The sequence below is a fragment of the Cebus imitator genome, unplaced genomic scaffold (genome assembly GCF_001604975.1).
Source record: "Cebus imitator isolate Cc_AM_T3 unplaced genomic scaffold, Cebus_imitator-1.0 Scaffold9, whole genome shotgun sequence".
Classification (NCBI taxonomy): domain Eukaryota; kingdom Metazoa; phylum Chordata; class Mammalia; order Primates; family Cebidae; genus Cebus; species Cebus imitator.
The window spans coordinates 1,700,539-1,721,925 of NW_016107324.1; the positions used below are offsets into that span (position 1 = coordinate 1,700,539).

Below are 21,387 nucleotides of genomic sequence, written 5' to 3' on the forward strand. Positions count from 1 at the left end.
AAAAAAAAAAAAAAAAGAAAAGGAAAAGAAAAAAGGCCTTTGAAAAGATTTTTATGAACACTAAGATTGAGGAAATCTAATGCAATGCTGATAAAAACTAAAAACTATAGTATAAGGTTTTTCAAAATGTAGGTGGGTGTTTAATGCAAAATCCAGAAGTTTTTTGATAGAATAATTTTGGGAAGTACAAAGTTAATACAAGGAAGCTAAAACTAGAAATTCCAACTTCTATCTAAAAGTTATCTAGAAAGATGGACATTTTTAAAAACAGAGAAGGAAAATTAAAGGATAATGTCTAAGAATTTTTTTGGAAATGAAATATATAATTCATCAAATTAAAAAATATACTTCCCCAAGGGCTAAGAAGATCATCTTGGCTGCATCATTTTTAATTATAAAATGTGAAACAATAGTAGTATTTATCAATAAGGGAAGGTCTCTATAAACTACTATATCCAAATAATGGAATATTAAGCAGTATTTAAAAATAATGTTCTTGATGAATCTTTGTATAACCTTGATATGTTTCTAGGTTGAATAAGCAAATTGAAGACATAATTTGAGTAAAAACATAAATACAAAATAATTATCCTTTTTCTCAATAACTACATGTCAGTTTTTGAAAATGGATGTTTATGTATAGAAGTATAGAAAAGGATTTGGAAAGACGCACAAATTAGCAATGGTGATACTACTGACGAAATGGAGTTCTGCCCTGAACTGAGGCTTAGATGTGGTGACAACTACAGCCTATTCCAATTTTTCAGTAATTTAAGGAAGAATTTATTTGGGTATTTCTTTTTTTTTTTTCCAACTTGTGCTAAAAGCATAAAGTTAAAGTTACTGTCTTAACTGTTTTCAAATGGATAGTTCAGTAGTGGTAAGTGTTTTCACATTGTTACTCAAGAGATGTCTAGAATTCTTTCATGTTGCAAAGTGAAACTCTGTACTTACTAAACACTAACTTCCCCTCATCTTTCTCCCAGCCCTTGGCAACCACCCTTCTACTTTTTGTTTCTATGAGTTTTCTCCACCTTAGGTCCTGCATATAAGTGTAATCTTACGGTATTTGTACTTTTGTGACTGGCTTATTTCAATTACTGTAATCTCCTCAAGGTTCATTCATAAGACTTCCTTCTTTTTTAAGGCTGAATAATATTTCATTGTATGTATATACCACATTTTCCTTATCTGTGTCTGTTGAGGACATTTGGGTTGCCTTCCCTTTCTGACTATTGTGAATAATGCTGTAGCAAACACGGGTATACAAATATCTCTTCAAGATCCTGCTTTAAACTCTTCAGATACACATTTAGAAATAGGCTTGCTGGATCGTGTGGTGATTCTATTTTTAATTTTTTGAGGAACCTCAATACTGTTTTCTATCATGGCTGTCTCATTTTACATTCCCACCAGTAGGGCACAAGAATTCCAGTTTCTCAGCATGCTCACCAATACTCGTTGTTTTCTGTTCCTTTGATAGTGGCCATCCTAATGGATGTGAAGTGGTATCTCCTTGTGGTGTTAAACTGCATTCCCTAATAATGAATGATGTTGAGAATCTTCTCATTCAATAGTCATAAGCAGTAGTGCTTACTGACTATTCATGTTTTCTTTGGAGAAATGCCTATTTGTAGCCTTGACCCATTTGTAAATTGGGTTATTTATTGTCTTGTTGAATTGTAGGAGTTCCTTATGCATTCTGGATATTAACTTCTTATAAGATATGTAATTTGCAAATATTTACTACCATTCCATAGGTTGCCATTTCACTTTGGTCATTGCTTCCTTTGCCTTGTAGAAATTTTTAACTGTGTATAGTCCTATTTGTCCATTTTTGCTTTAGTTGCCTGTCCTGTTGGTATCATTCTCTCTTTTTCCCTTAATGAGTCTAATAAAATTTTGTTAATTTTGTTTATCTTTTCAAAAAACCAACTCTTGGTTTCATTGATTTTTTTATGTTGTTTTTCTGTTCTGTCTTTCATTTATCTCTGCTCTAATCTTTATTAATTTCTATATTTTGCTAATCTTAGGTTTAGTTCTTTATTTCCTTGAGTTTTAAGGAATTATAGATTTGAGATCTTTCTTCTTTTATAACCTAGGTGTTTACCATCATAAACTTGCCTCTTACTACTGCTTTAGCTGAACCCCATACATTTTGGTATATTATGTTAGTATTCACTTTTCTCCAGATATTCTGTAATTTCTCTTTTATTTTTTCTTTGACCTATTTGCTATTTAAGAGTGAGTTGTTAAGCTTCCATATGTTTCTTGATTTTCCTATTTTCCTTCTGCTTTTGATTTCTAGTTTTATTCCACTGTAGTGAGGAAGATATTTTATATGATTTTAATCTTTTGAAATATTTAAATACTAGCTTTGTGGCCTAATACGTGGTGGTCTATCTTAGAGAATGTTCTATGTGTGCTTGAGAAGAATGTTTATTCTTCTGTTGTGTCAGAGGATGAACTATTCTGTATATGTCTGTTAGGTAAAGTGATCTATGCTGGTGTCAAGTCTTCTGTTTCCATGTTGATCTTCTGTTTGGTTGTTCCATCCGTAACTGAAAGTCAGGTAGTAAAGTCTCCTACTATTATTGTGTTGCTGTTTATTTCTGCCTTCAGTTCTATCTAAGTTTGCCCCATAGTTTTGGGGGCTCTAATATGATGTGTGTATATATTTACGATTGTTGTATCTTCCTGGTGAGATGACCTTGTTATCATTACATATTGTCCTTCTTTGTTTCTTGTCACTGTTTTTGTCCTAAAGTCTATTTTGTGTGATGTAAGTATGGCCGTCTCTTTTCACTTCAGGTTCTCATTTGCATAGAGTATTTTCTTCCATCCATTTACTTTCAGCCTGTGTTCTTATATCTTAAGTGAGTCTCTTGTAGACAGCATATAGTTGAATCCTGTGTTTCATCCAGTCATTCAATCTTTGTATTTTAATAGGAGAGTTTACCACTTTATCTTTAAAATAATTACTGACAGGAAAGAACTTACTATTGCCATTTTGTTAATTGCTTTTAGTATGTGGTTGCTTTTTTGTCTCTTTTCCTCTATATCTCTGGTGCTGTAGCAAGTCGTGATACTGGGACACTGCCTAGTATCTGTCGGTGACACAGTATCTTCTCTGGTGCTAGACTAAGTCCCACTGATCTATTTTGTTATCAGTGACCCCTTTCTGGCACCCATTAGTGTCAGAGCTTATATTCAGGCAAGATAAAAATCATTCCATTGGACAGCCCCTTAGAAGTCAGAAGTCAGTGGATATGTTCCACTCTTTTCTTTCTCTTTCCAGGGAGAAGGCAGGATTTGGGAGTTTTCTCCCAATGTGATTTGCCAGAGGGAGGAGCTGTGGCAAGTAAAGGCCAGGAATTTTCCTATTGTCTTTGATATGGTTCTTTTTGGCTAATGCTCACCTTGGGTGCAGGAACCCCTTAACTAGGTTCTAGATTGCTTGCTCACAAAGGAAATGGTCTGTGTATTGTTTTTAATTCCATGTCTGTATGGAGGAAGGGGGACCTGGGACTTTATATTTTGCTACCTTGTGGGCATCAGTCCCTCTATTTATGTATTTCTTGAATAATTAAAAACTAATTTTTAAGTAAATACTAGTCACAAATAACTCTATTGAAAACTTATGATCTAGATTAATTCAATTTAACAGCTATATATGTGTATTCTACTGCATAAAATCCTTCTAGACAGATAAGGCTGAATTTCTTCAAAGACAGAATGAAGATGTAACTCCTGCTAATTTATCTTTAATATCCTTTCCTCTTGTAACCCTGTATTAGATTAAAAAGCTTATGCTAGGTCAAGAAGTCAGAGATCTAAAGAGACAGACTGAATCAAACAATTGTACTTGTACAAAATGGTTCTCTCTAATTTGTTTTTTAAAAATGTTGATCTAATTTTTATTTTTTCAAATGTTCTAAAATGAGTGTTACTATTGCATTATCAAAACAAAGTTCTAAAACCAGACAATAAAAAGATTATTTTATACTCAGTAGTTAATTATGATTGTTTTTTATTATTATTTTTATTTCTCAGGCAATGGTACAAAATAACCGCATAGAGCTTCTCAATCATCCTGTGTGTAAAGAATATTTACTCATGAAATGGTGGGTATTGAATAGTATTTCTTGTTTAATGCTGTGCCTGTTGGATCTATTAAAAAGGCTTCAAAACAATTATATTTTAATGTTTTAGGTTTTGTTATTTTGATGTTTTTTACTTTGAAAAAATAAGTAAGGCAAATATTGGTATTAAAAATCCTGGCATTATCATTAAATGAAATATTTGGAGGGTGGGAGGGAATTATCATATAAGACATGAAGAAGCTCTTTAGAGCCTACAATTTATCTTTAACGTTAAATGAAATAGTTGGGGCATGGAAAGGAATTATTATATAGGACATATAGAAATATCCTAGACCCGGAAATTTAGTTGACAATGAAGAATGAGGTGTGTTCTAAAAAGATCACTCATATTGCTGTCAGATTATATGGGTTAACATATCAGCTCTTTCATTAGTTTGTTAAGTCATAATTTGCTTAGAACCTGAGATTAGTTCTCTGAAAATGAAAAAGGTGAATTAGAAGATTTACTTCATTCTAAGCTTCAGTGAATTTACCAACGAGATTTCTGAAAGAGATTATAACCACTTTTCCCTCAGGTATCTTATATAAATATTTTTGCATAAAATGACTCAGTTCTGGTTTGCTTAAATTTTTGTAGGATGGCTTATGGATTTAGAGCCCATATGATCAATTTAGGATCTTATTGTCTTGGCCTCATACCCATGACCTTTCTCGTTATCAATATAAAACCAGGAATGGCTTTCAACTCAACTGGAATCATCAATGAAACTAGTGATCATTCAGAAATACTGGATACCAGGGTAATTTCACATTTTAACTTTTTAAAACAAAGGATTATAAAAATGTGTTTCTTCTTAAGACTACTAAACTTATAATAAATCAGACATATCAGGACTTTATTCTAAATAGTCTGTAAGAATTCATATATGATACTAATTTCTCCTAAAATCCTTTGTGGAAGGAGAGGACATGTAAACAAACAGGTCAACTAATAAATTTGTAAACTAATTTAAAGGAATTGACATGTGTTAGATGCTAGCTTAAATACTGAGGTGTAAAATTTTAAAATACGTGTCCAAGAAGGCAGATTTGTGGTTTCCAGGGACTGTGGGACATCGGAAGTGAGGTGAGATGCTCTGTGGCTATATGGTTTCCATCCAAGATGATGAAAAAGTTATGGAACTAGATAATGGTGATAGTGGTATAATACTGTGAATATACTTAATGCCACTGAATTATATATTTTAAAATTTAAATGCACATGTAAAATATAAGACTTTTAAAATGTAAGTTTTATGTTACATGTATTTTGCCACAATAAACAATTTTATATAGGTCTACAGATTCATATTCTTTTTAAATTCAATTAGTAAATTTTCAACTTCACTTAACAAGGACATTCTGAAATAAGGGTGTGTTCACTTCTAGTAAATGATATGAGTACTGGCGTCAGTTAAATTTTCTGTTTAAGTCCAAGTGGACAGTATATAGAATTTTAAAAAAAAGAACACAGGGAGGGGAGCATCATACACTGGGGTCTGTAGGGGGGAACTAGGGGAGGGTCAGCGGGGGGTAGGGAGTTGGGGAGGGATAACATGGGGAGAAATGCCAGATATAGGTGATGGGGAGGAAAGCAGCAAACCACATTGCCATGTATGTACCTATGCAACAATCTTGCATGTTCTTCACATGTACCCCAAAACCTAAAACACAAAATATATATTTTAAAAAAAAAGAAAATAGTGAAAATTATAGAAATGTTAAAGTGTTTTATATTCCTCATAACTATATGTCTTATCCTTTTTTGTTTTAGGATTCATATCTAATACAAACTTGTATGATTTTAGTTTTTTTATCAAGTATATTTGGGTATTGCAAAGAAGTGGTCCAAATTTTCCAACAGGTATGTAATATATTTTGTATCTCTAAAGTTGCAAACATTTTAATATGCAGAACATAAATTAATTGACAAGCTATTACTTGAGATAATATTGTCATAATAAAATTACATAGCTTGACTAACATATAGATTAGAAATACCAAGCGTAAATGTTTCAAAATGCAGAAATCATATGATTTTAGGTAAAGTCACTGTCTGTCTGATATATCTATGAGAGATGTTCCACTTTTACTGATCCATAAAGATCTGTGTGGCTACAAATGGTCATTATGAGTGACCTTTCTGTCTTTTCTCTTACATAGTTTTAAAGATTTTGCCAACGTAATCTTAGATTTTGAACTTGATAATTTTAAATGTAAATGTTAATAAAGAATTTATCTGGCCTAAGACTCCATTTCAAATGGGTCATTCTTTGAATTCCTTTACTAACACAAATGCTTTTCTTGATTAAATAAACCTCCAAGTTTTAATACAATTTTGGAACTTTTTACAGCAAAATTTTTACTTTATATTCTACCATTTAAATGAGTGAGCCAAGTTCAGATCATAACCAAGTATATGAATTATCTGCAGCTTGCCCTTCCTTTGGTTCATAAATGTCATAGATCCTTCATTTCTCAGTATGGAGGTTGAAAGTCTTTTATAAATTCTTTTTGTATATGTTCATGAATGTTATTTTTATAAATCATATGTCTTTTATACAACACCTCACTTTCTGTGAAAATTTTCTTTGTTGCATCATGTAAGCACATATATATTTGCATTTATAAATTTGATAAAATTCTTTGCATTTTTAAAATATTATACATTGCAAGTACTTTCATATAGATACTTTAAGAAATTTGTCACAATTCTGAGAGTTACACTGTAATGTTGCATTTTACCTTAAACAATTTAAGGCATATTCCTTAATCTTTCTTGCCATTATTTTCATTTTCCAGAAATGAAAATTGCAGATTGTAGTTTAAATTGAGCTATAAAGTTATATGAATTCTCTCTCAGATTTGGCCTCTACATTTTCTTATTGATATTGAAATAGTCTATTGGAAATTTAATACCCAATACATAAAAAGTTTGAAAATACCATTATTATTTGGTTTTATTTCCTAATTAAGTCTTAGTGCATGTCTCAAACCTTTTTAGACAAGCTTTAGTTCATAAAGATAGCTACACATTCATGTTCTTATACAGGTAGAAAGGCCCCAGAAATTACTAAACCAACTTGCAATTCCCAAGAAGTTTTCTTAATATGAAATGGACTCCACAGGGAAAACCCAGCAATTTGTAGGATTTCCGTATGCATTACTCCCACAACACCAGGTTAACAGAGGACTCTGGGACATCTCCGACCCCGATCCATACCCCAGGGGCTCTGAAGTCAATCCAGGATGGCATAATGTTGCTCCCTGGTCCTAAACTTCTCTCCAGATGGCTGTAAAGCTAGAAAAAGTTTATTACTGGGTACATATAAATAGCCATCCATAGATGCTAGGTCACTATATGTGGTAATTTTTTATTCTTTTCTATCACAGAAAAGGAATTACTTTATGGATATAAACAATATTATTGAATGGATTATCTACACCACAGGCATCATTTTTGTGCTGCCCTTATTCATTGAAATACCAGCTCATGTGCAGTGGCAATGTGGAGCAATAGCTATTTACCTCTATTGGATGAACTTTTTATTGTATCTTCAAAGGTAAAACAATCCTGAATAATTTCCACATCCTTTAAGCATTTTTAATATCAAAAGAAAAACTATTATAAGTGGTATAAAGTTAAAACTGGCTTACCCCTTTTCCAGTTGTTTCAAAATGTGAAGACCTTTTTTACACCCTGTTAAGGAAAGGCTGGAGCATAGTTTCAGAGATCAGAATGTAGACCAGGGTTTCACAAACTTGGCACTATTGAACTTTATGGCCAGATAATTCCTCTTCTTCCTCCCCCCTCCCTCCCCCTCCTCCTCCTTCTCCTCTTCCTTCTTTCTTCTTTCTTTCTTCTCCTTTCTTATTCTTTCCTCTTCTTTCTTCTTATTCACTTCTCCCTCTTTTTGTGGAGAGGGACTGTCTTATATATTGTGAAGTACTTGCCAGCATCCCTAGCTCCTGTCTTCTACCCACTAGACACCAGTAGCATCCATCGCACTCCAGTTTTGACAATCACAAATGTATGCAGACAATGCCCGATGTCCAAATCATGTGGTGTGTGCCCTGCGTTAGGCGCATTCTGGTTTATGAACTCAATCTCTGCATAATCCAGCATGCAATTTCTCTCTAATTTCTTTATTAAGCGTTTGGTAACTTTTTTTTTAGATTAAGAAGCTATTATTTTTCTCTCCTACTTCATTGACGTAATGTCCAGTCGTCAAGTGGTACCATGATTTATGATAACACTAGGGCCTGGCATGGTGACCCATGCCTGTAATCCTAGCACCTTGGGAAGCCGAGGTAGGCTGACGTTTGAGTCCGGGAGTTTGAGACCAGCCTGGGGGTGATGCATGCCTCTGGTCCCAGCTACTCAAGAAGCAGAGGCAGGAGATCACCTGAGCCTGGAAAGTCAAGGCTGTAGTGAGTAATGAGAGCACCACTGCACTCCAGCTTGGGTGACAAAGAAAGACCCTGTTTCAAAAATAATAATAATAATGGATAACATTAATAATGAAAATAAAAGCAAAAATAATTTGACTAACAGCTTGAAAATTAAGAAATGACTATTCAATTAATTCTTATGTTTTCTTTTCCAAAGCAACTGGCCTCAATGATCTCATCTGTGAAATCTAATACCTGATTTAATACCTAATAAATATTGTCAGTGAATGAATAAATCCTGACTGTAAAAGTGAATTAATGTGTTTTTTTTAACTTTTGTAGATTTGAGAATTGTGGAATTTTCATTGTTATGTTGGAGGTAATTTTGAAAACTTTGTTGAGGTCTACAGTTGTATTTGTCTTCCTTCTCTTGGCTTTTGGACTCAGCTTTTACGTCCTCCTGAATTTACAGGTAAGACAGTTGCATCAGTAGTTGATTTTGTCACTGTGAGTTATGGAAATATATATTTATACTTAAATATAAACAGTCTAGAAAATTCATAATTACATAAAACAGTATTTGAACAGTTTGCTATATCTTTCAAATGACTTTTATTGCAAAGAAAAAGTATAGTCTTGTTAAGTAATTTTGTCCATGGTAAAAAAGTTCATGTACAATGCAGATGATTTATTTATGCAGATAACATACTTTTGATAAATTTGCCACTGTTATTAATATTTTATCACTGCATTTCAGTAGCTATATACCTATGACTTTTACAAAGTATTCTGAATATAATTTTTATCATTCTACCTGCAGGAAACACTTTTCATTGTGTACACTTTGCATTTCATTTTGTACCTCACCATCTGCTTTCAGGATGCCTACAGCTCTCCATTGCTTTCTATAATCCAGACCTTCAGCATGATGCTAGGAGATATCAATTATCGAGAGTCCTTCCTAGAACCATATCTGAGAAATGAATTGGCATATCCAGTTCTGTCCTTTGCACAACTTATTTTCTTCACACTATTTGTCCCAATTGTCCTCATGAATTTACTTGTAAGTAGTTTTTTCTTGTATTGTCTTTTTGTTGATCATTTGAAACATTTCATAAAGATAATTATTTTTAACTTTTTTAATCTCCCTCCACTGGGGAGATGAGACAGTGTCTACTATATATTCATTCAGCACTCATTTGGGGCCGGGGGAGCACCAGGCACATCAACAGGCTCAGGGTGTGCAAAGATGCCTGCACTTGGCAAATACTGAGAATCTACTAAATGCCAGGAACCATTACAAGTTCTGCGAAACACTGGTAAAGAAAGCAGACCAATATTCAGTCCCAGTGTGATTACAAATTAGTCAGGAAGTTAGGTAATAAACAAATAAATATGTAGCATAATGCTATGGGGGTGACAAATGCTATGAAGAATTAGAAGCAGGAAAAGGCAATAAAGATGAAGGTGTGTGATGCTTTGGAGTTGGAGAGGCGGTCAGAGGTTAGGCAGAGACTTTTACAGAACATATTGTCTCTATGCTCGAATTTACCATTGACAAGAGATTCAAGTGGGAAAGTCTCTCATGCAGAGGGCATCTGTGACATTCAGATGCCACCTTGAACCCAGTCAAAGCCTAGACACTATCAGCAGACATGAGAGTGCCCTTCCATGTGGAATTCTCTAGAGAATCTGCTCAAGCCATGAGCATGCTGGCTGATGCAGACAGAGGTGCGTCCATTGCAGGTCCATGGAGAGCCCTTATTGGCATTTTTGTGCCTATTTTTTCTTTATCCATTTATGCACACATGCACATATTCCACACACTTTCCCTGAGTCTGACTATGTACCGGAGACTGCGCTAGGCAGTGTTTCTAGAAAAAATTTATGCAGACTCATAAGTATTTTGATCCACTTATTTGATGCAACTCCAGAGTTTTATTTTGGTAACCTAGAAAAACAAAGGCTGGGACTAGGAATAATGAGGAATGACATAAAGCCCACATTCTTCTCTTATAACTGTTTATGTTTTGGGAGATAATTGTTCGGAAGAGAATTGGGCTTAGCAGTAGTACAGGCTGGCCCCATGCTGAAGATCCGCACATCCGGCACCCAGGGTGCATCTCTACCTGGATGTCCTGGAGGAAAATCAAAACCAGCAGAGCCAAGACTGATGTTATCTTTCCTTCAGAATCTCCACTGCCTCTCAGTAGAATCTCCCAGCCATCTTACTCAGATCATTGGCAGATAGTCTCTATTTCACTCTCCCGCTTTTTCCCTCAGTTCTTTCAACAATTCTTTGGCTTTCACATCTGCTTCCAGTTGGCTTGGACTGTCATGGTTCCTCATCCAAATGGCTGCAGCAGCCTCAAGAGCATGTCTACCTTATCTCACTGTTTTGTCTATTTCTTCCTACAAATGGTCACCATAGTGATGCTCTGATAATGAAAAACTAAATGCATCAGTGGCTCTCTTAAATGTTTTTTCATGCCTCTCAAAAGCTTTAATCCAGTCCAAACCCATCAGCATAGCAATACAAAGTCTCTGTGAGTTGGATCTTACCCAGATCGTTTCCAGTGCCCCACGGTTCCCAGGATTTACCCACAAAAGCACACTCCTGAGTGTGCCACACTTTCCTTCATGCTGCCTAGACTCTGTATGGGCTCTTTCTTTTGCCTTGAAAACCTCCCATCATGGATTAATGCTATGCTTTCAAAACAGCTCAAATAATATTTCTTTGGGCCAGACTTCCTTAACCACCACCCCCTTCCAATTACCTTACTCCATTAGGTGCTCTTTCCTTGTGTTACCATAGTTTTGAGAGTACAAACAAATAATAATAAAACCTACATCCTAGATTATTGAAAAGATTAAATAAGGTAATAAAAGGCATTTAAAACAGTACTTGGCACATGATAAGTATTTAATAAATGTTAGTGACCATTAAAAGTTAATAATTGAGCTCTGCTATGGCTTCTAAGCTCAAATGTCTTCAGAGCCCAGGCAAGTATCTAAAATATGTGAAGCAGCAGGTATGAGATGGTTAGTATTTTTTTTTTTTTTTTTGAGACAGGTTCTCAGTCTGTGACCCAGGCTTAAGTACAGTGGAGTGATCATGGCTCACCTCTGCTTCCACTTCTCAGTCTCAGCTGATCCTCCCACCTCAGCCTACCTAGTAGCTGCTACTACAGGTGCTCACCACCATGCCCAGCTCATTTTTGTATTTTTGTAGATATGGGGTTTTGCCAACTTGCTGAGGCTAGTCTTGAGCTCCTGGGCTCAAGCAATTCTCCCACCTAGATTCTCAAAATGCTGGGTTACAGATGTGAGATGCTGTGCCTGGCAGAGATGTTTGGTTTTGATGGGGGTCATTGTAAATTGGAGAGAACACCAATTTGAAAACTTGCAAGTTAAAAACCAAAACAAAATAATCCTGCCCAGCAAAACCTATTTCCTGACTATATCCAGTTCTCAGCACTAGTTTGCAAGCCTTAGAATATAGTCTCCCACTCTTCATTCATTCTGTGACTGTTTTGTATACCTGTTATGTGCCCTGCTCTATACTAAACACTGGGCATACAGTGGTGAACTTGATAGATCTTTTTCTCACTGAGTTTATTGGACTTTAAGCTCCTCAAGAGCAGTCACTGGCTTCTCCTTTCTGGTACAGCATGTAAGATGCTGGCTCAGCAAAGGCAGAAACTAAGTGCCTGCAAAATAAATGGGTGAGTGAAATGAGCTAATTTCATCAGATTGAGTAGAACTGAGCTAACGGCTTCCCCTCGCTTAATTCCATCTAGTCATAAATTTCTGGTTTCTCACCGGAGTCTCTCCCACCTCTACGGTATATCTTTTGCTTCTGAACATATGTAAGATATAAAATGTGTCATTCTCTCAGGTTAGTATTCTTTCCATGTTGTCAAATCACGCTTGTCTACCTTAATTACTACACTCCTGGAGTTTCCTACCATGCTGTGTGGATATACCCAATTGCATCTGATATCACATCATCCCTGTCCTTTCAAAAAATAATGGATTTTTATCTTAAATGAAATGAATTTCAGATTAATTTGTGTCTTAAGTTTTCATAACACTTAAGAGTACTGAACCTCTGAATGTGGCCATCACTGTTGCAGACGTATATAGGCCTTGTAGCTTTCTATAAGGTGTATTACCAAAGTATTCTGCAGCGACTGCTTATAGATTGTATGTCCACTCTCCCATTTTAGTCACAGAGACCTTGCTATGGTTTGAATTTTTATATCTCATCCAAAATTTATATATAAAAGCCTAATCACCAAGAAGATGGCAGTAGAAGGTGGGGCCTTTGGGAGTTGATTAGGCCATGAGGGGAGAGCCCTCATGAATGGAATTGGTTCCCTTGTAAAAGAGGTGTGATGGGGCTTCTTAGTTCCATTGCCCTTGTGCCATGCTGGAACATACAGAAAGTGTCCCCTTTGAGCAATGGGCTCTCACCAGAAACCAGTTCTGCCAGGGTCTTGGTATTGGACTTTCCAGCCTGCAGAAATGTAAGCAATAAATTTATACTATTATATAAATATAATACTATATTTATCCAGCCTAAATTATTTTGTTATAGCAGTGTGAGTGGACTAAGACAGAACTCACAAGCATTTTTAGGTGGGATGTTAAACTGTAGTGATTAAATTTTGTGTCATACTTCAGATTGGTTTGGCAGTTGGTGACATTGCTGAGGTTCAGAAACATGCATCACTGAAGAGGATAGCTATGCAGGTAAGTACAGTGCTTCCCAACTTATGAGAGTGTTATGCTCTGGTAAACCCACTATAAGTTAAAAATATTGTAAGTCAAAAATGGGCATTTTGTAGGAATAAGCCAGTTATAAATTTATAACACTTACACTATAAAGTATGGGCTATTTACCTTCCTAATCATGTGGCTGACTAGGTTCTGTGGCTCACTGCGACTGCCAGGAATCCCAGGAGAGTACCACATACCTAGCTAGCCCAGAAGAGATCAAAGTTTAAAATTTGAAGTACAGATTCTAATGATTGTGAATCACTTTGACACCATCATGAAGTCAAAAATCATGAGTCTAACCATCCTAAGTTAGGTATTGTCTGAATTACATTTATTTAAACTTACTGAAATTAACATCTTTATCATTACTTCCTTTTCTGAGAGCACAGTTATTGAGCATGGATGCTTTCTCGATCCTGAGGAGTCACATTCTGTGTCTGTTTGTATGTTATCTGGTATACCTGCTCTAATCAAAGATGATGAAAAAAATGTCCTAGAACAATCATAGCAGAGACATTGAGAAATTGCCTGAGCATCTTTTGTTATGTTAACACGTGGCCAGCCAGGTAGCTAGCAGCTGGACCAAGAGCATCACTGGCATCTTAGCCCCTCTATTCGAATGAGCTCCTTATATTTTGTGCAGGGAATCACAGGGTCCTTGCAGCATGGTTTATGTTGAAGTTTTAACTGCATCCATGCAGTGTTGTTCTCTTGTGACATCTCTCCTTTCTATAGTCAATTTGATGCAAAATTTGGTGTCAAAGGTTCCTGGCTAGGTACTTGGCTGTTGAATCTTTTGAAGTACTTTTCATCACTTTTACATGTCACAATTCTTTCTTCTCTGCTTTTTATATACCCCTATGTATCTGATGTATAGATATGTTTACTGTAACTATCATATAGTGAGATTTGCTTTCTAAGACCAAATACTTTTCAATATCTGAGCATTGATGTGATTTATAGCCATAAATAGTGAAATGGTAAGAGTTTTCCTGACACCACTGCTTAAAATTGTGGCCCTTCCCACAGCCCCCCACATGAGCTTTTCCCTATGTGGCTTTCTTGCTATTTTTATAGCACTTAATACCATTTAATATACTGTGTATTAGTTCCAGTTTCAGGAAAAGCTCTGTTTTTTTTTTATCTTATTAATAATACCAGTTAAATATTTTCACTGCTTTTCTATGATAATTTCCAGGGTTCCTTTTTTACCCTTGACTCTTTAAGGTGATATTACTTTCCCCTTCCCATATATATAGTTTTAGAGGTTGGGATGTAACAGAACATAGATACCATCCTGAAAGGAGGGGCCAGCAGGAACAAAGGGCCACATCAGAACTGGGGAAAATGGCCAAGGCACTGGCCCAAGGCCTCCTTTCCTGGAAGGATCATTCGTGTTAGTGGGTGATTAGATTCCTCCACATGATTGGGGGGGTTATTCAAAACCAGCAGAGAAAAATCTTAGCAAAGGGCAGTAAATGATGAAGCGCTTCCAACTATTTTGTAAATTAGTGGAGAGTTAGTGTTAGCCCTTCCACAATGAAAATGGTGTTTATAGTGATCTGCTATTATCTTGGTTTACAGAGGAAAGATCGAAGGCAGAAAAAGCTAATGACAGGTTATTACTGTCACAAAGATGGTGGTCAGGACTCCAGGTGGGTGGATATGGAGAGCAGATGTTTAAACCTCTTAGCAGGTATGTCAGCAATACCTCAGAACTGCCCTGATAGCTCTTTAAAACAACTTGGGGAATAAATAGAAATAATAATACAAGCAATAGCACCAAATAAAATGTGTTGGGGAAGCTTGCTCAACTACAGCGTCAGTGGGGTTGAGCTGAAAAGCACAATCCTATATTGTTTACACTGCTCCCTGAAAGCAAACAGCACAAATCCTAGTACCTCCATGTTATCTGTGCCTTGTTTTGGATCAAATACAGCATCAACTGGAAAACCAGGAAGCCGTTCGTCTACTTCCCCTGAGTTGCTTCTTAAGCAACTCTCTGCATCCATTCCGAAACCTGTGTCTGAGCCCACAGTAGAACTGCGAGCAGAAGGGGACAGGTAGCACACATTTCCTACAGGGCCATTTAGTTCTCTCATAGAATCATCTCAAAGGGAAGTACAGACAGGCTTTGGGACAACATAGGGTGGGAGATGTGTTCTTTATGGGGACTCAGTTTCTCAGGGACAGGTGTCATGAGTATTTTGAGGGCCTTGAAGCTGTTTGGGTGTTTTTATTTTTTTATTTGTGTGTGTGTGTTTGTGTGTGTGTGTTCCAAATATTTATGAATGGCTTAAATACTTAAGTCATACACTTATCAAATCTGATGGTATACAATATGCTAGCACACAAAATAGAATCTACAGTAATTATAAGCTTATGTAGTCCAAAAAATGGCATGATCTGTTCATTTGGACCAGGTAAGGTCCTATCTATTTCCCAAATTCTATGCACCTAAGTGGAAAGAAAATAAATGTTCTATGAATTTCCATTGTAATTTTTATTTTTAGTTCCTTTTAATAAAATAAAAGGAATTGGGTATTTTTACATTTTGTATCTCCACTTTTCACCGCAGTTTTGGCAACTGTAGACAGTCCATAAACATTATATCCCCACTGCAAATCGAAAGGGAAATCCACAGAGTGCATCTTACCCTTCAACATGGAAACCCCACCAGTTAGAGGAGGTAAAGATGCTCCCTGAGCCCAGTGGAGCCAGATTCAGTGGGTCCCACCAGACCCACACTGGACTTGGGGCTTTGCTTGCCAACCTCTCCCAGGAGCATATTTGAGGGACCTATGTAAATAATGAACAGGTTAAGACACACTATGTATTTTATCTGTTGGCAAATATCGAGCTTTAGTAAATCTTTTTCAATCAAGTTTGAGGAAATAAGATGTGACCTCTGAAACTATATGTATGGGAAGGAGAAAGTAATATCACCTTAAAGAGCCAAGGGTAAAAAAGGAACCCCAGAAATTATCATAGAAAATCAGTGAAAATATTTAACTGGTATTATTAATAAAACACACAAAAAAACACAGCTTTTCTTGAAACCGGAACTAATACACAGTATATTAAATGATGTTAAGTGCTATAAATAGCAAGGAAGCCACATGGGGGAAAGTCATGTGGGGGGCTGTTGGGGGGGCCACAATTTTAAGCAGTGGTGTCAGGAAAGCTCTTACCATTTCACTATTTATGGCTATAAATCACATGAATGCTCAGATATTAGAAAGTAGTTGGTCTTAGAAAGCAAATCTCACTATATAGTAGTTACAGTAGACATACCTATACATCAGACACAAAGGAGTATAGAAAAAGCAGAGATAAATTTGGTAAACAGAAACAAAAAGAGAATTAAATGAGATGAAATATCTCATTTACTATCCCCAAAAATAGTAATTATACTTAAAATTCATCTTAAATAACCATTTTGCACCTGATAGCACAGACATGAAAAATTCATGAGATACCCTTAGGCATGGTAGTTCTGATTCTTTTACTGCTTACCTTTGTCTTCCTCCATTTAAGCACTCCTCTGTCTCTCCTGCCCTAGGCGTATATATATATATAGGTACACACACCCACACACACGTGTGCACGTACACACACATTTGCACTGTCCAGCTGTGCACATTTTGTAGTATTGCAACACCCCAAGAGTATGAACTATCCTTTTCTTCTTTAAAGCTCCCGCATTGAACAATAAACATCAGGTGACTATCCCTGAACAATAAACAGCAGGTGGCTAAAATTGAATTCATTTTTTAAGCAACTTCCCCCTCTCCTTATTCTCTGGCTCCAAGATAAATTGCTGCCCTGTATGTGGGTGAGGTGAGACAAGGAGGCAGGTGACTGTGAGCTACAGGATAAGGAAGCCTGGCCAGCCCAGCTGTGACACAGAAGTCAGGACACAGAAATCAGTTTTCGTTTTGCTGTAATAATGATTGCCTCTGTGCCATATAAAAATTCCAGATACTAATTAATGATTCTTTCAATAAATCCAAAATGCGCTTTAGGTGGAACTTCACACCAGCTTAGAGAAGAAGCTGCCATTATGGTTTCTACATAAAGTGGATCAGAAATCCACTATCGTGTATCCCAACAAACCCAGATCTGGTGGGATATTATTCGTAAGTACACATAACAGCAACATCAGTAACGTAACACTGTTTGACATTCATTCATTGTGTTAACCCTCAGGGGGCCCTTTTGTAGACTTTGAGTCTTCTCTGCCTGTGGGAAGAGAAATTGGGCTTTAAAAAGAAAAAGGATATGATTAACCCAAGATGTGAAAGAACTAGGTGAGAGGAGGATGACATTTGCTCTCCCCTTTCAGGCATCCATAGCATCTGTGCTAAATATGAGCTGTCCCTGTGAGAGAAGATGGGCGGGGGACCAGCCATACCCTTTCAGTGTCTTTTATACAGTATAGATATACTTTATTTGCTTTTCCTAGTCACATGTCACTTACATTTATGTGTAAATATATATGTGTGTATGTACAGTCAAGTGTTTGTAATACACAATAAAGAATACACATTTATACACACACACATATACACACTATATTAATCTGTTTTCACACTACTATAAAGAACTGCCCAAGGCTGGGTAGCTCATAAAGGAAAGAGGTCTAATTTACACGCAGTTCCGCATGGCTAGGGTAACTTCATGAAACTTGCAATCATGGCAGAGGTGAAGGGGAAGAAAGGCAGCTTCTTCACAGGCAGCAGGAAGGAGAACAAAAAAAAAGGAACTACCAAACAATTATGAAACCACTAGATCTTGTGAGTACCCACTCACTATCATGAGAACAGTGTGGGGGATACCACCCCCATGATCCAATTACCTCCACCTGGTCTCTCCCTGGACACGTGGGGATTATAATGCAAAATGAAATTTTAGTGGGGACACAAAGCCTAACCATGTCTCACACACACACACACACACACACGGAGTGTCCACTATAGAAAATGAAGTAATTAAGTAATCAAAGACTAAACAAGATCATTGCATTACAATGGAAGAGGGACCATATGAAGAGCAAGAATAACTGGGTGCTAATCCTTAGCATGCCTTGGCTCCCTTCATCTCTATGACTGTTCTTCCTAAGCTCTTTTCAGGTTAATTTCCCCTGTGTCATCATAAAATGATACAGTTGCCCCGAGTATCAGTCTAGGATTTATTCTAACCCCACAGTATCTCTCCATCTGTTTTCACTCATGTCCGTGGTTACAATTACTGCCGAAACACAGAATGCTCAGCAACTAAGTTCTCTATCCTAGAGCTCACGCTTGAGTTCCTGGCCCCTACATCCAGCTGCCTACTTGACATCTCCACTTGCATGTCTTAAAGGTGCCTCACATTCAGCAGGTTCAAAACCAAACTTCACTGCTTTCATGTTTAACCCTCTCCTCACATATCCCCTACAGGAAAAAAAGTATAAACGTCCCAGTCCTTTTTTAAAGTTCCTTCTTGCAGCAATGTCAGCACTGTTCATTAGCCTGTGCAAGCCAGCCGCCCAGAAGACATCCTAGATCTGTCCCCTCCCCCTCCTTCTCCTCTTAATCTGGTCCATTTGACTTCTTGGGTTGCTTATGCAAGTCACCGTTTTCTCTTGCCTGGACTCTTAGAATTACCTCATTCTTGATCATTTCACATCTGCCCTTGACCCTCTCCAGTCAACCTATGGTTTAAAAGATATTACATTAAATCAAAATGTATTAAAATAACATTCCAGAAATTTCTCCAGGTAAAACTTTATTGGTTGGTTGAGTTGTACTGGATAATGCTCAATGCAGTTTTAGATAATTAACAATGAATCTCATATGGAATACCACCTTCCATGATGAGCATTTCTCATGAAAACGGTATAAAACAATTCAGCTAAGCCGCCTTCTAAATAATTTCCTACCCTAATTTACTCCTCTTCTGTTTTATTTCTCTCTGATAATATGTATGACTTCATTTCACAACCCTTTCTTCGCATGTCTGTTTCTCCTGGCAAATTGTGGGTTCCTTGAGGGCATAGCTATGCCTTATGCATATTTGTACCAGTGGTGGTTGAATTTTGGCACATGCTTAAGAAAAAGTTCCTGAACTGAATTCAATTTGAGTAACTACTATTTTTTTTTTATCCCACAGCATATATTCTTTTTTTTATTTTGCACTGGAGAAATAAGACAAGAAATACCAAATGCTGACACATCTTTAGAAATGGAAATATTAAAGCAGAAATATCGGTATGTATTTTTCTTTCTATTTGCACTTGGAGAAATTTAAAACTCATGACTAATAATGTACAGTGTAAGGTTATATTTTATATTGGTGTTTGTTTGTTTTATATATTAAGTCAGGCTTTAGACAGTCATAGCTAGTATATTGAGAGTCATGAGACATTTTTTAGAACCAACAACATATTTGCCACTATTCAACAATCAGTTTGCCTTCCAATAATAAGTGAAAGATACTGATTTCCTTTCTCTTGGAGGTAGTATCATAAACTGTATTCTTCATCTGAATTCATAAAGCAAAGCTCTGAAAGCTTTTGAAGATCCCTGGAGTAACTATGTGGTGGGCAGTAGTTAAGCATGAGGGTTTTACAGTTAGTTAGTACGTGAGTTCAAACCCCTATTCAACTAGGTACTTAATAACTGCGACCCTGGGCAAGCTGCTTAACCTTTCTCTATAATAGTTTATCTGTAAACTGTGAACAAAAATAAACTAGCCATGAACTAACAGTATAACTTTGGGAAACATTGTTTAAACTTCAAAAATATGTGATTCCTGGAAGGATATGACTACCATGAGGTTAAAATCTATGTCTTCCTATGTTCAGAAGGGCTAAAAGAAGAACTGAATATAAATTCATGAGACGTGTATGTCCTTTTAGGCTGAAGGATCTTACTTTTCTTCTGGAAAAACAGCATGAGCTCATTAAACTTATCATTCAGAAGATGGAGATCATCTCTGAGACAGAGGATGAAGATAACCATTGTTCTTTTCAAGACAGGTTTAAGAAAGAGCAGATGGAACAAAGGAATAGCAGATGGAATACTGTGTTGAGAGCAGTCAAGGCAAAAACACATCACCTTGAGCATTAACTTCTCAGACCTTCAATGAGGCTTCCAATGGGGGGTGCATGACTTGCTAGTTTTAATTTTCAGTTTAAAAAGAGTGAGGAAGAAGCAGAAATCAATTGATTTCACTACATGTGAAATCATGGTTACTGCATGCTTTATAAAGTAAACTATCTTTTATCCTCTATTCATATTTTCTACTAATCACTATGTATTGGGGATATCTTTGCAGGTATGCTTAAGCTGGACTTGACTTTGATGAGAGAGAATCTCATTATTTGAATAGGTAGAAGATGAATTTGCTAAAACACACATTTTTAATAAAAAGGAGTAATAAATGTAACTATTAAGCTGGAATGCAAATGTCAGTACTGAATTCCTGCTTGCTAATTACACAATATGTGATGCCCTAGAAAATAGTCACATTTGTGACTATTACGCTTAGTAATGCCTTAGATGGTAGTCTTAAATATTAGGTTGAGGTCTACCAGTTGGAAAGCTTCTTCGTGTTGGAAGAGCCTGTGGGTGGCACCTTGTGTGTTCTTTTGTTCATACTATGATGAATAACCCCACCCTTCTTGATGTCCCCAACACATCTGATGTCACTTTAAGCCATATAGTTGAAGTACAAATTAACAGACCTTATCATATGCATGAATTTTACTATAGATAATATGTTGTTTCTGTTTTTGTTTGCCAATGAGCATAATAAATGTAAAACCTGTATAGTATACCTGTCATTGTATGAGCCTTTGTTTTGAGATTTGAAAAAAAATGCCTCCATCACATATTCCCTCTTTTCTTTCGATGTCTACTCAAATCATGAATTAATCACATACCTCATCATTCATCTTTTCGAAGTCTTTCTCTTGTTTTATCTGATATTCTCAATCATCCTGATTCACATGTTTATTGCCTCACTACCCCCAGGAGACATTTACTCTAATGAATATGTCTTTGGCTACGTATGTGTCCTTGTGTTA

At 36.3% G+C, this 21,387-nt stretch overlaps 1 protein-coding gene across 1 annotated transcript in view; it reads left to right on the forward strand.

Annotated features, from left to right (window-relative positions):
- Positions 1–21,129, forward strand: part of TRPA1 (transient receptor potential cation channel subfamily A member 1) — a 52,038-nt gene extending 30,909 nt beyond the window's left edge. The window contains exons 18-27 of the mRNA XM_017544485.2: positions 4,054–4,124; positions 4,741–4,903; positions 5,917–6,006; positions 7,536–7,705; positions 8,877–9,006; positions 9,415–9,597; positions 13,221–13,289; positions 17,342–17,455; positions 19,470–19,567; positions 20,218–21,129. Coding sequence (XP_017399974.1) covers positions 4,054–4,124; positions 4,741–4,903; positions 5,917–6,006; positions 7,536–7,705; positions 8,877–9,006; positions 9,415–9,597; positions 13,221–13,289; positions 17,342–17,455; positions 19,470–19,567; positions 20,218–20,428 — 1,299 coding nt within the window. The 3' untranslated portion in view covers positions 20,429–21,129. The remainder of the gene's footprint in view (positions 1–4,053; positions 4,125–4,740; positions 4,904–5,916; positions 6,007–7,535; positions 7,706–8,876; positions 9,007–9,414; positions 9,598–13,220; positions 13,290–17,341; positions 17,456–19,469; positions 19,568–20,217) is intronic.
- The last annotated feature ends 258 nt before the right edge of the window (positions 21,130–21,387 follow it).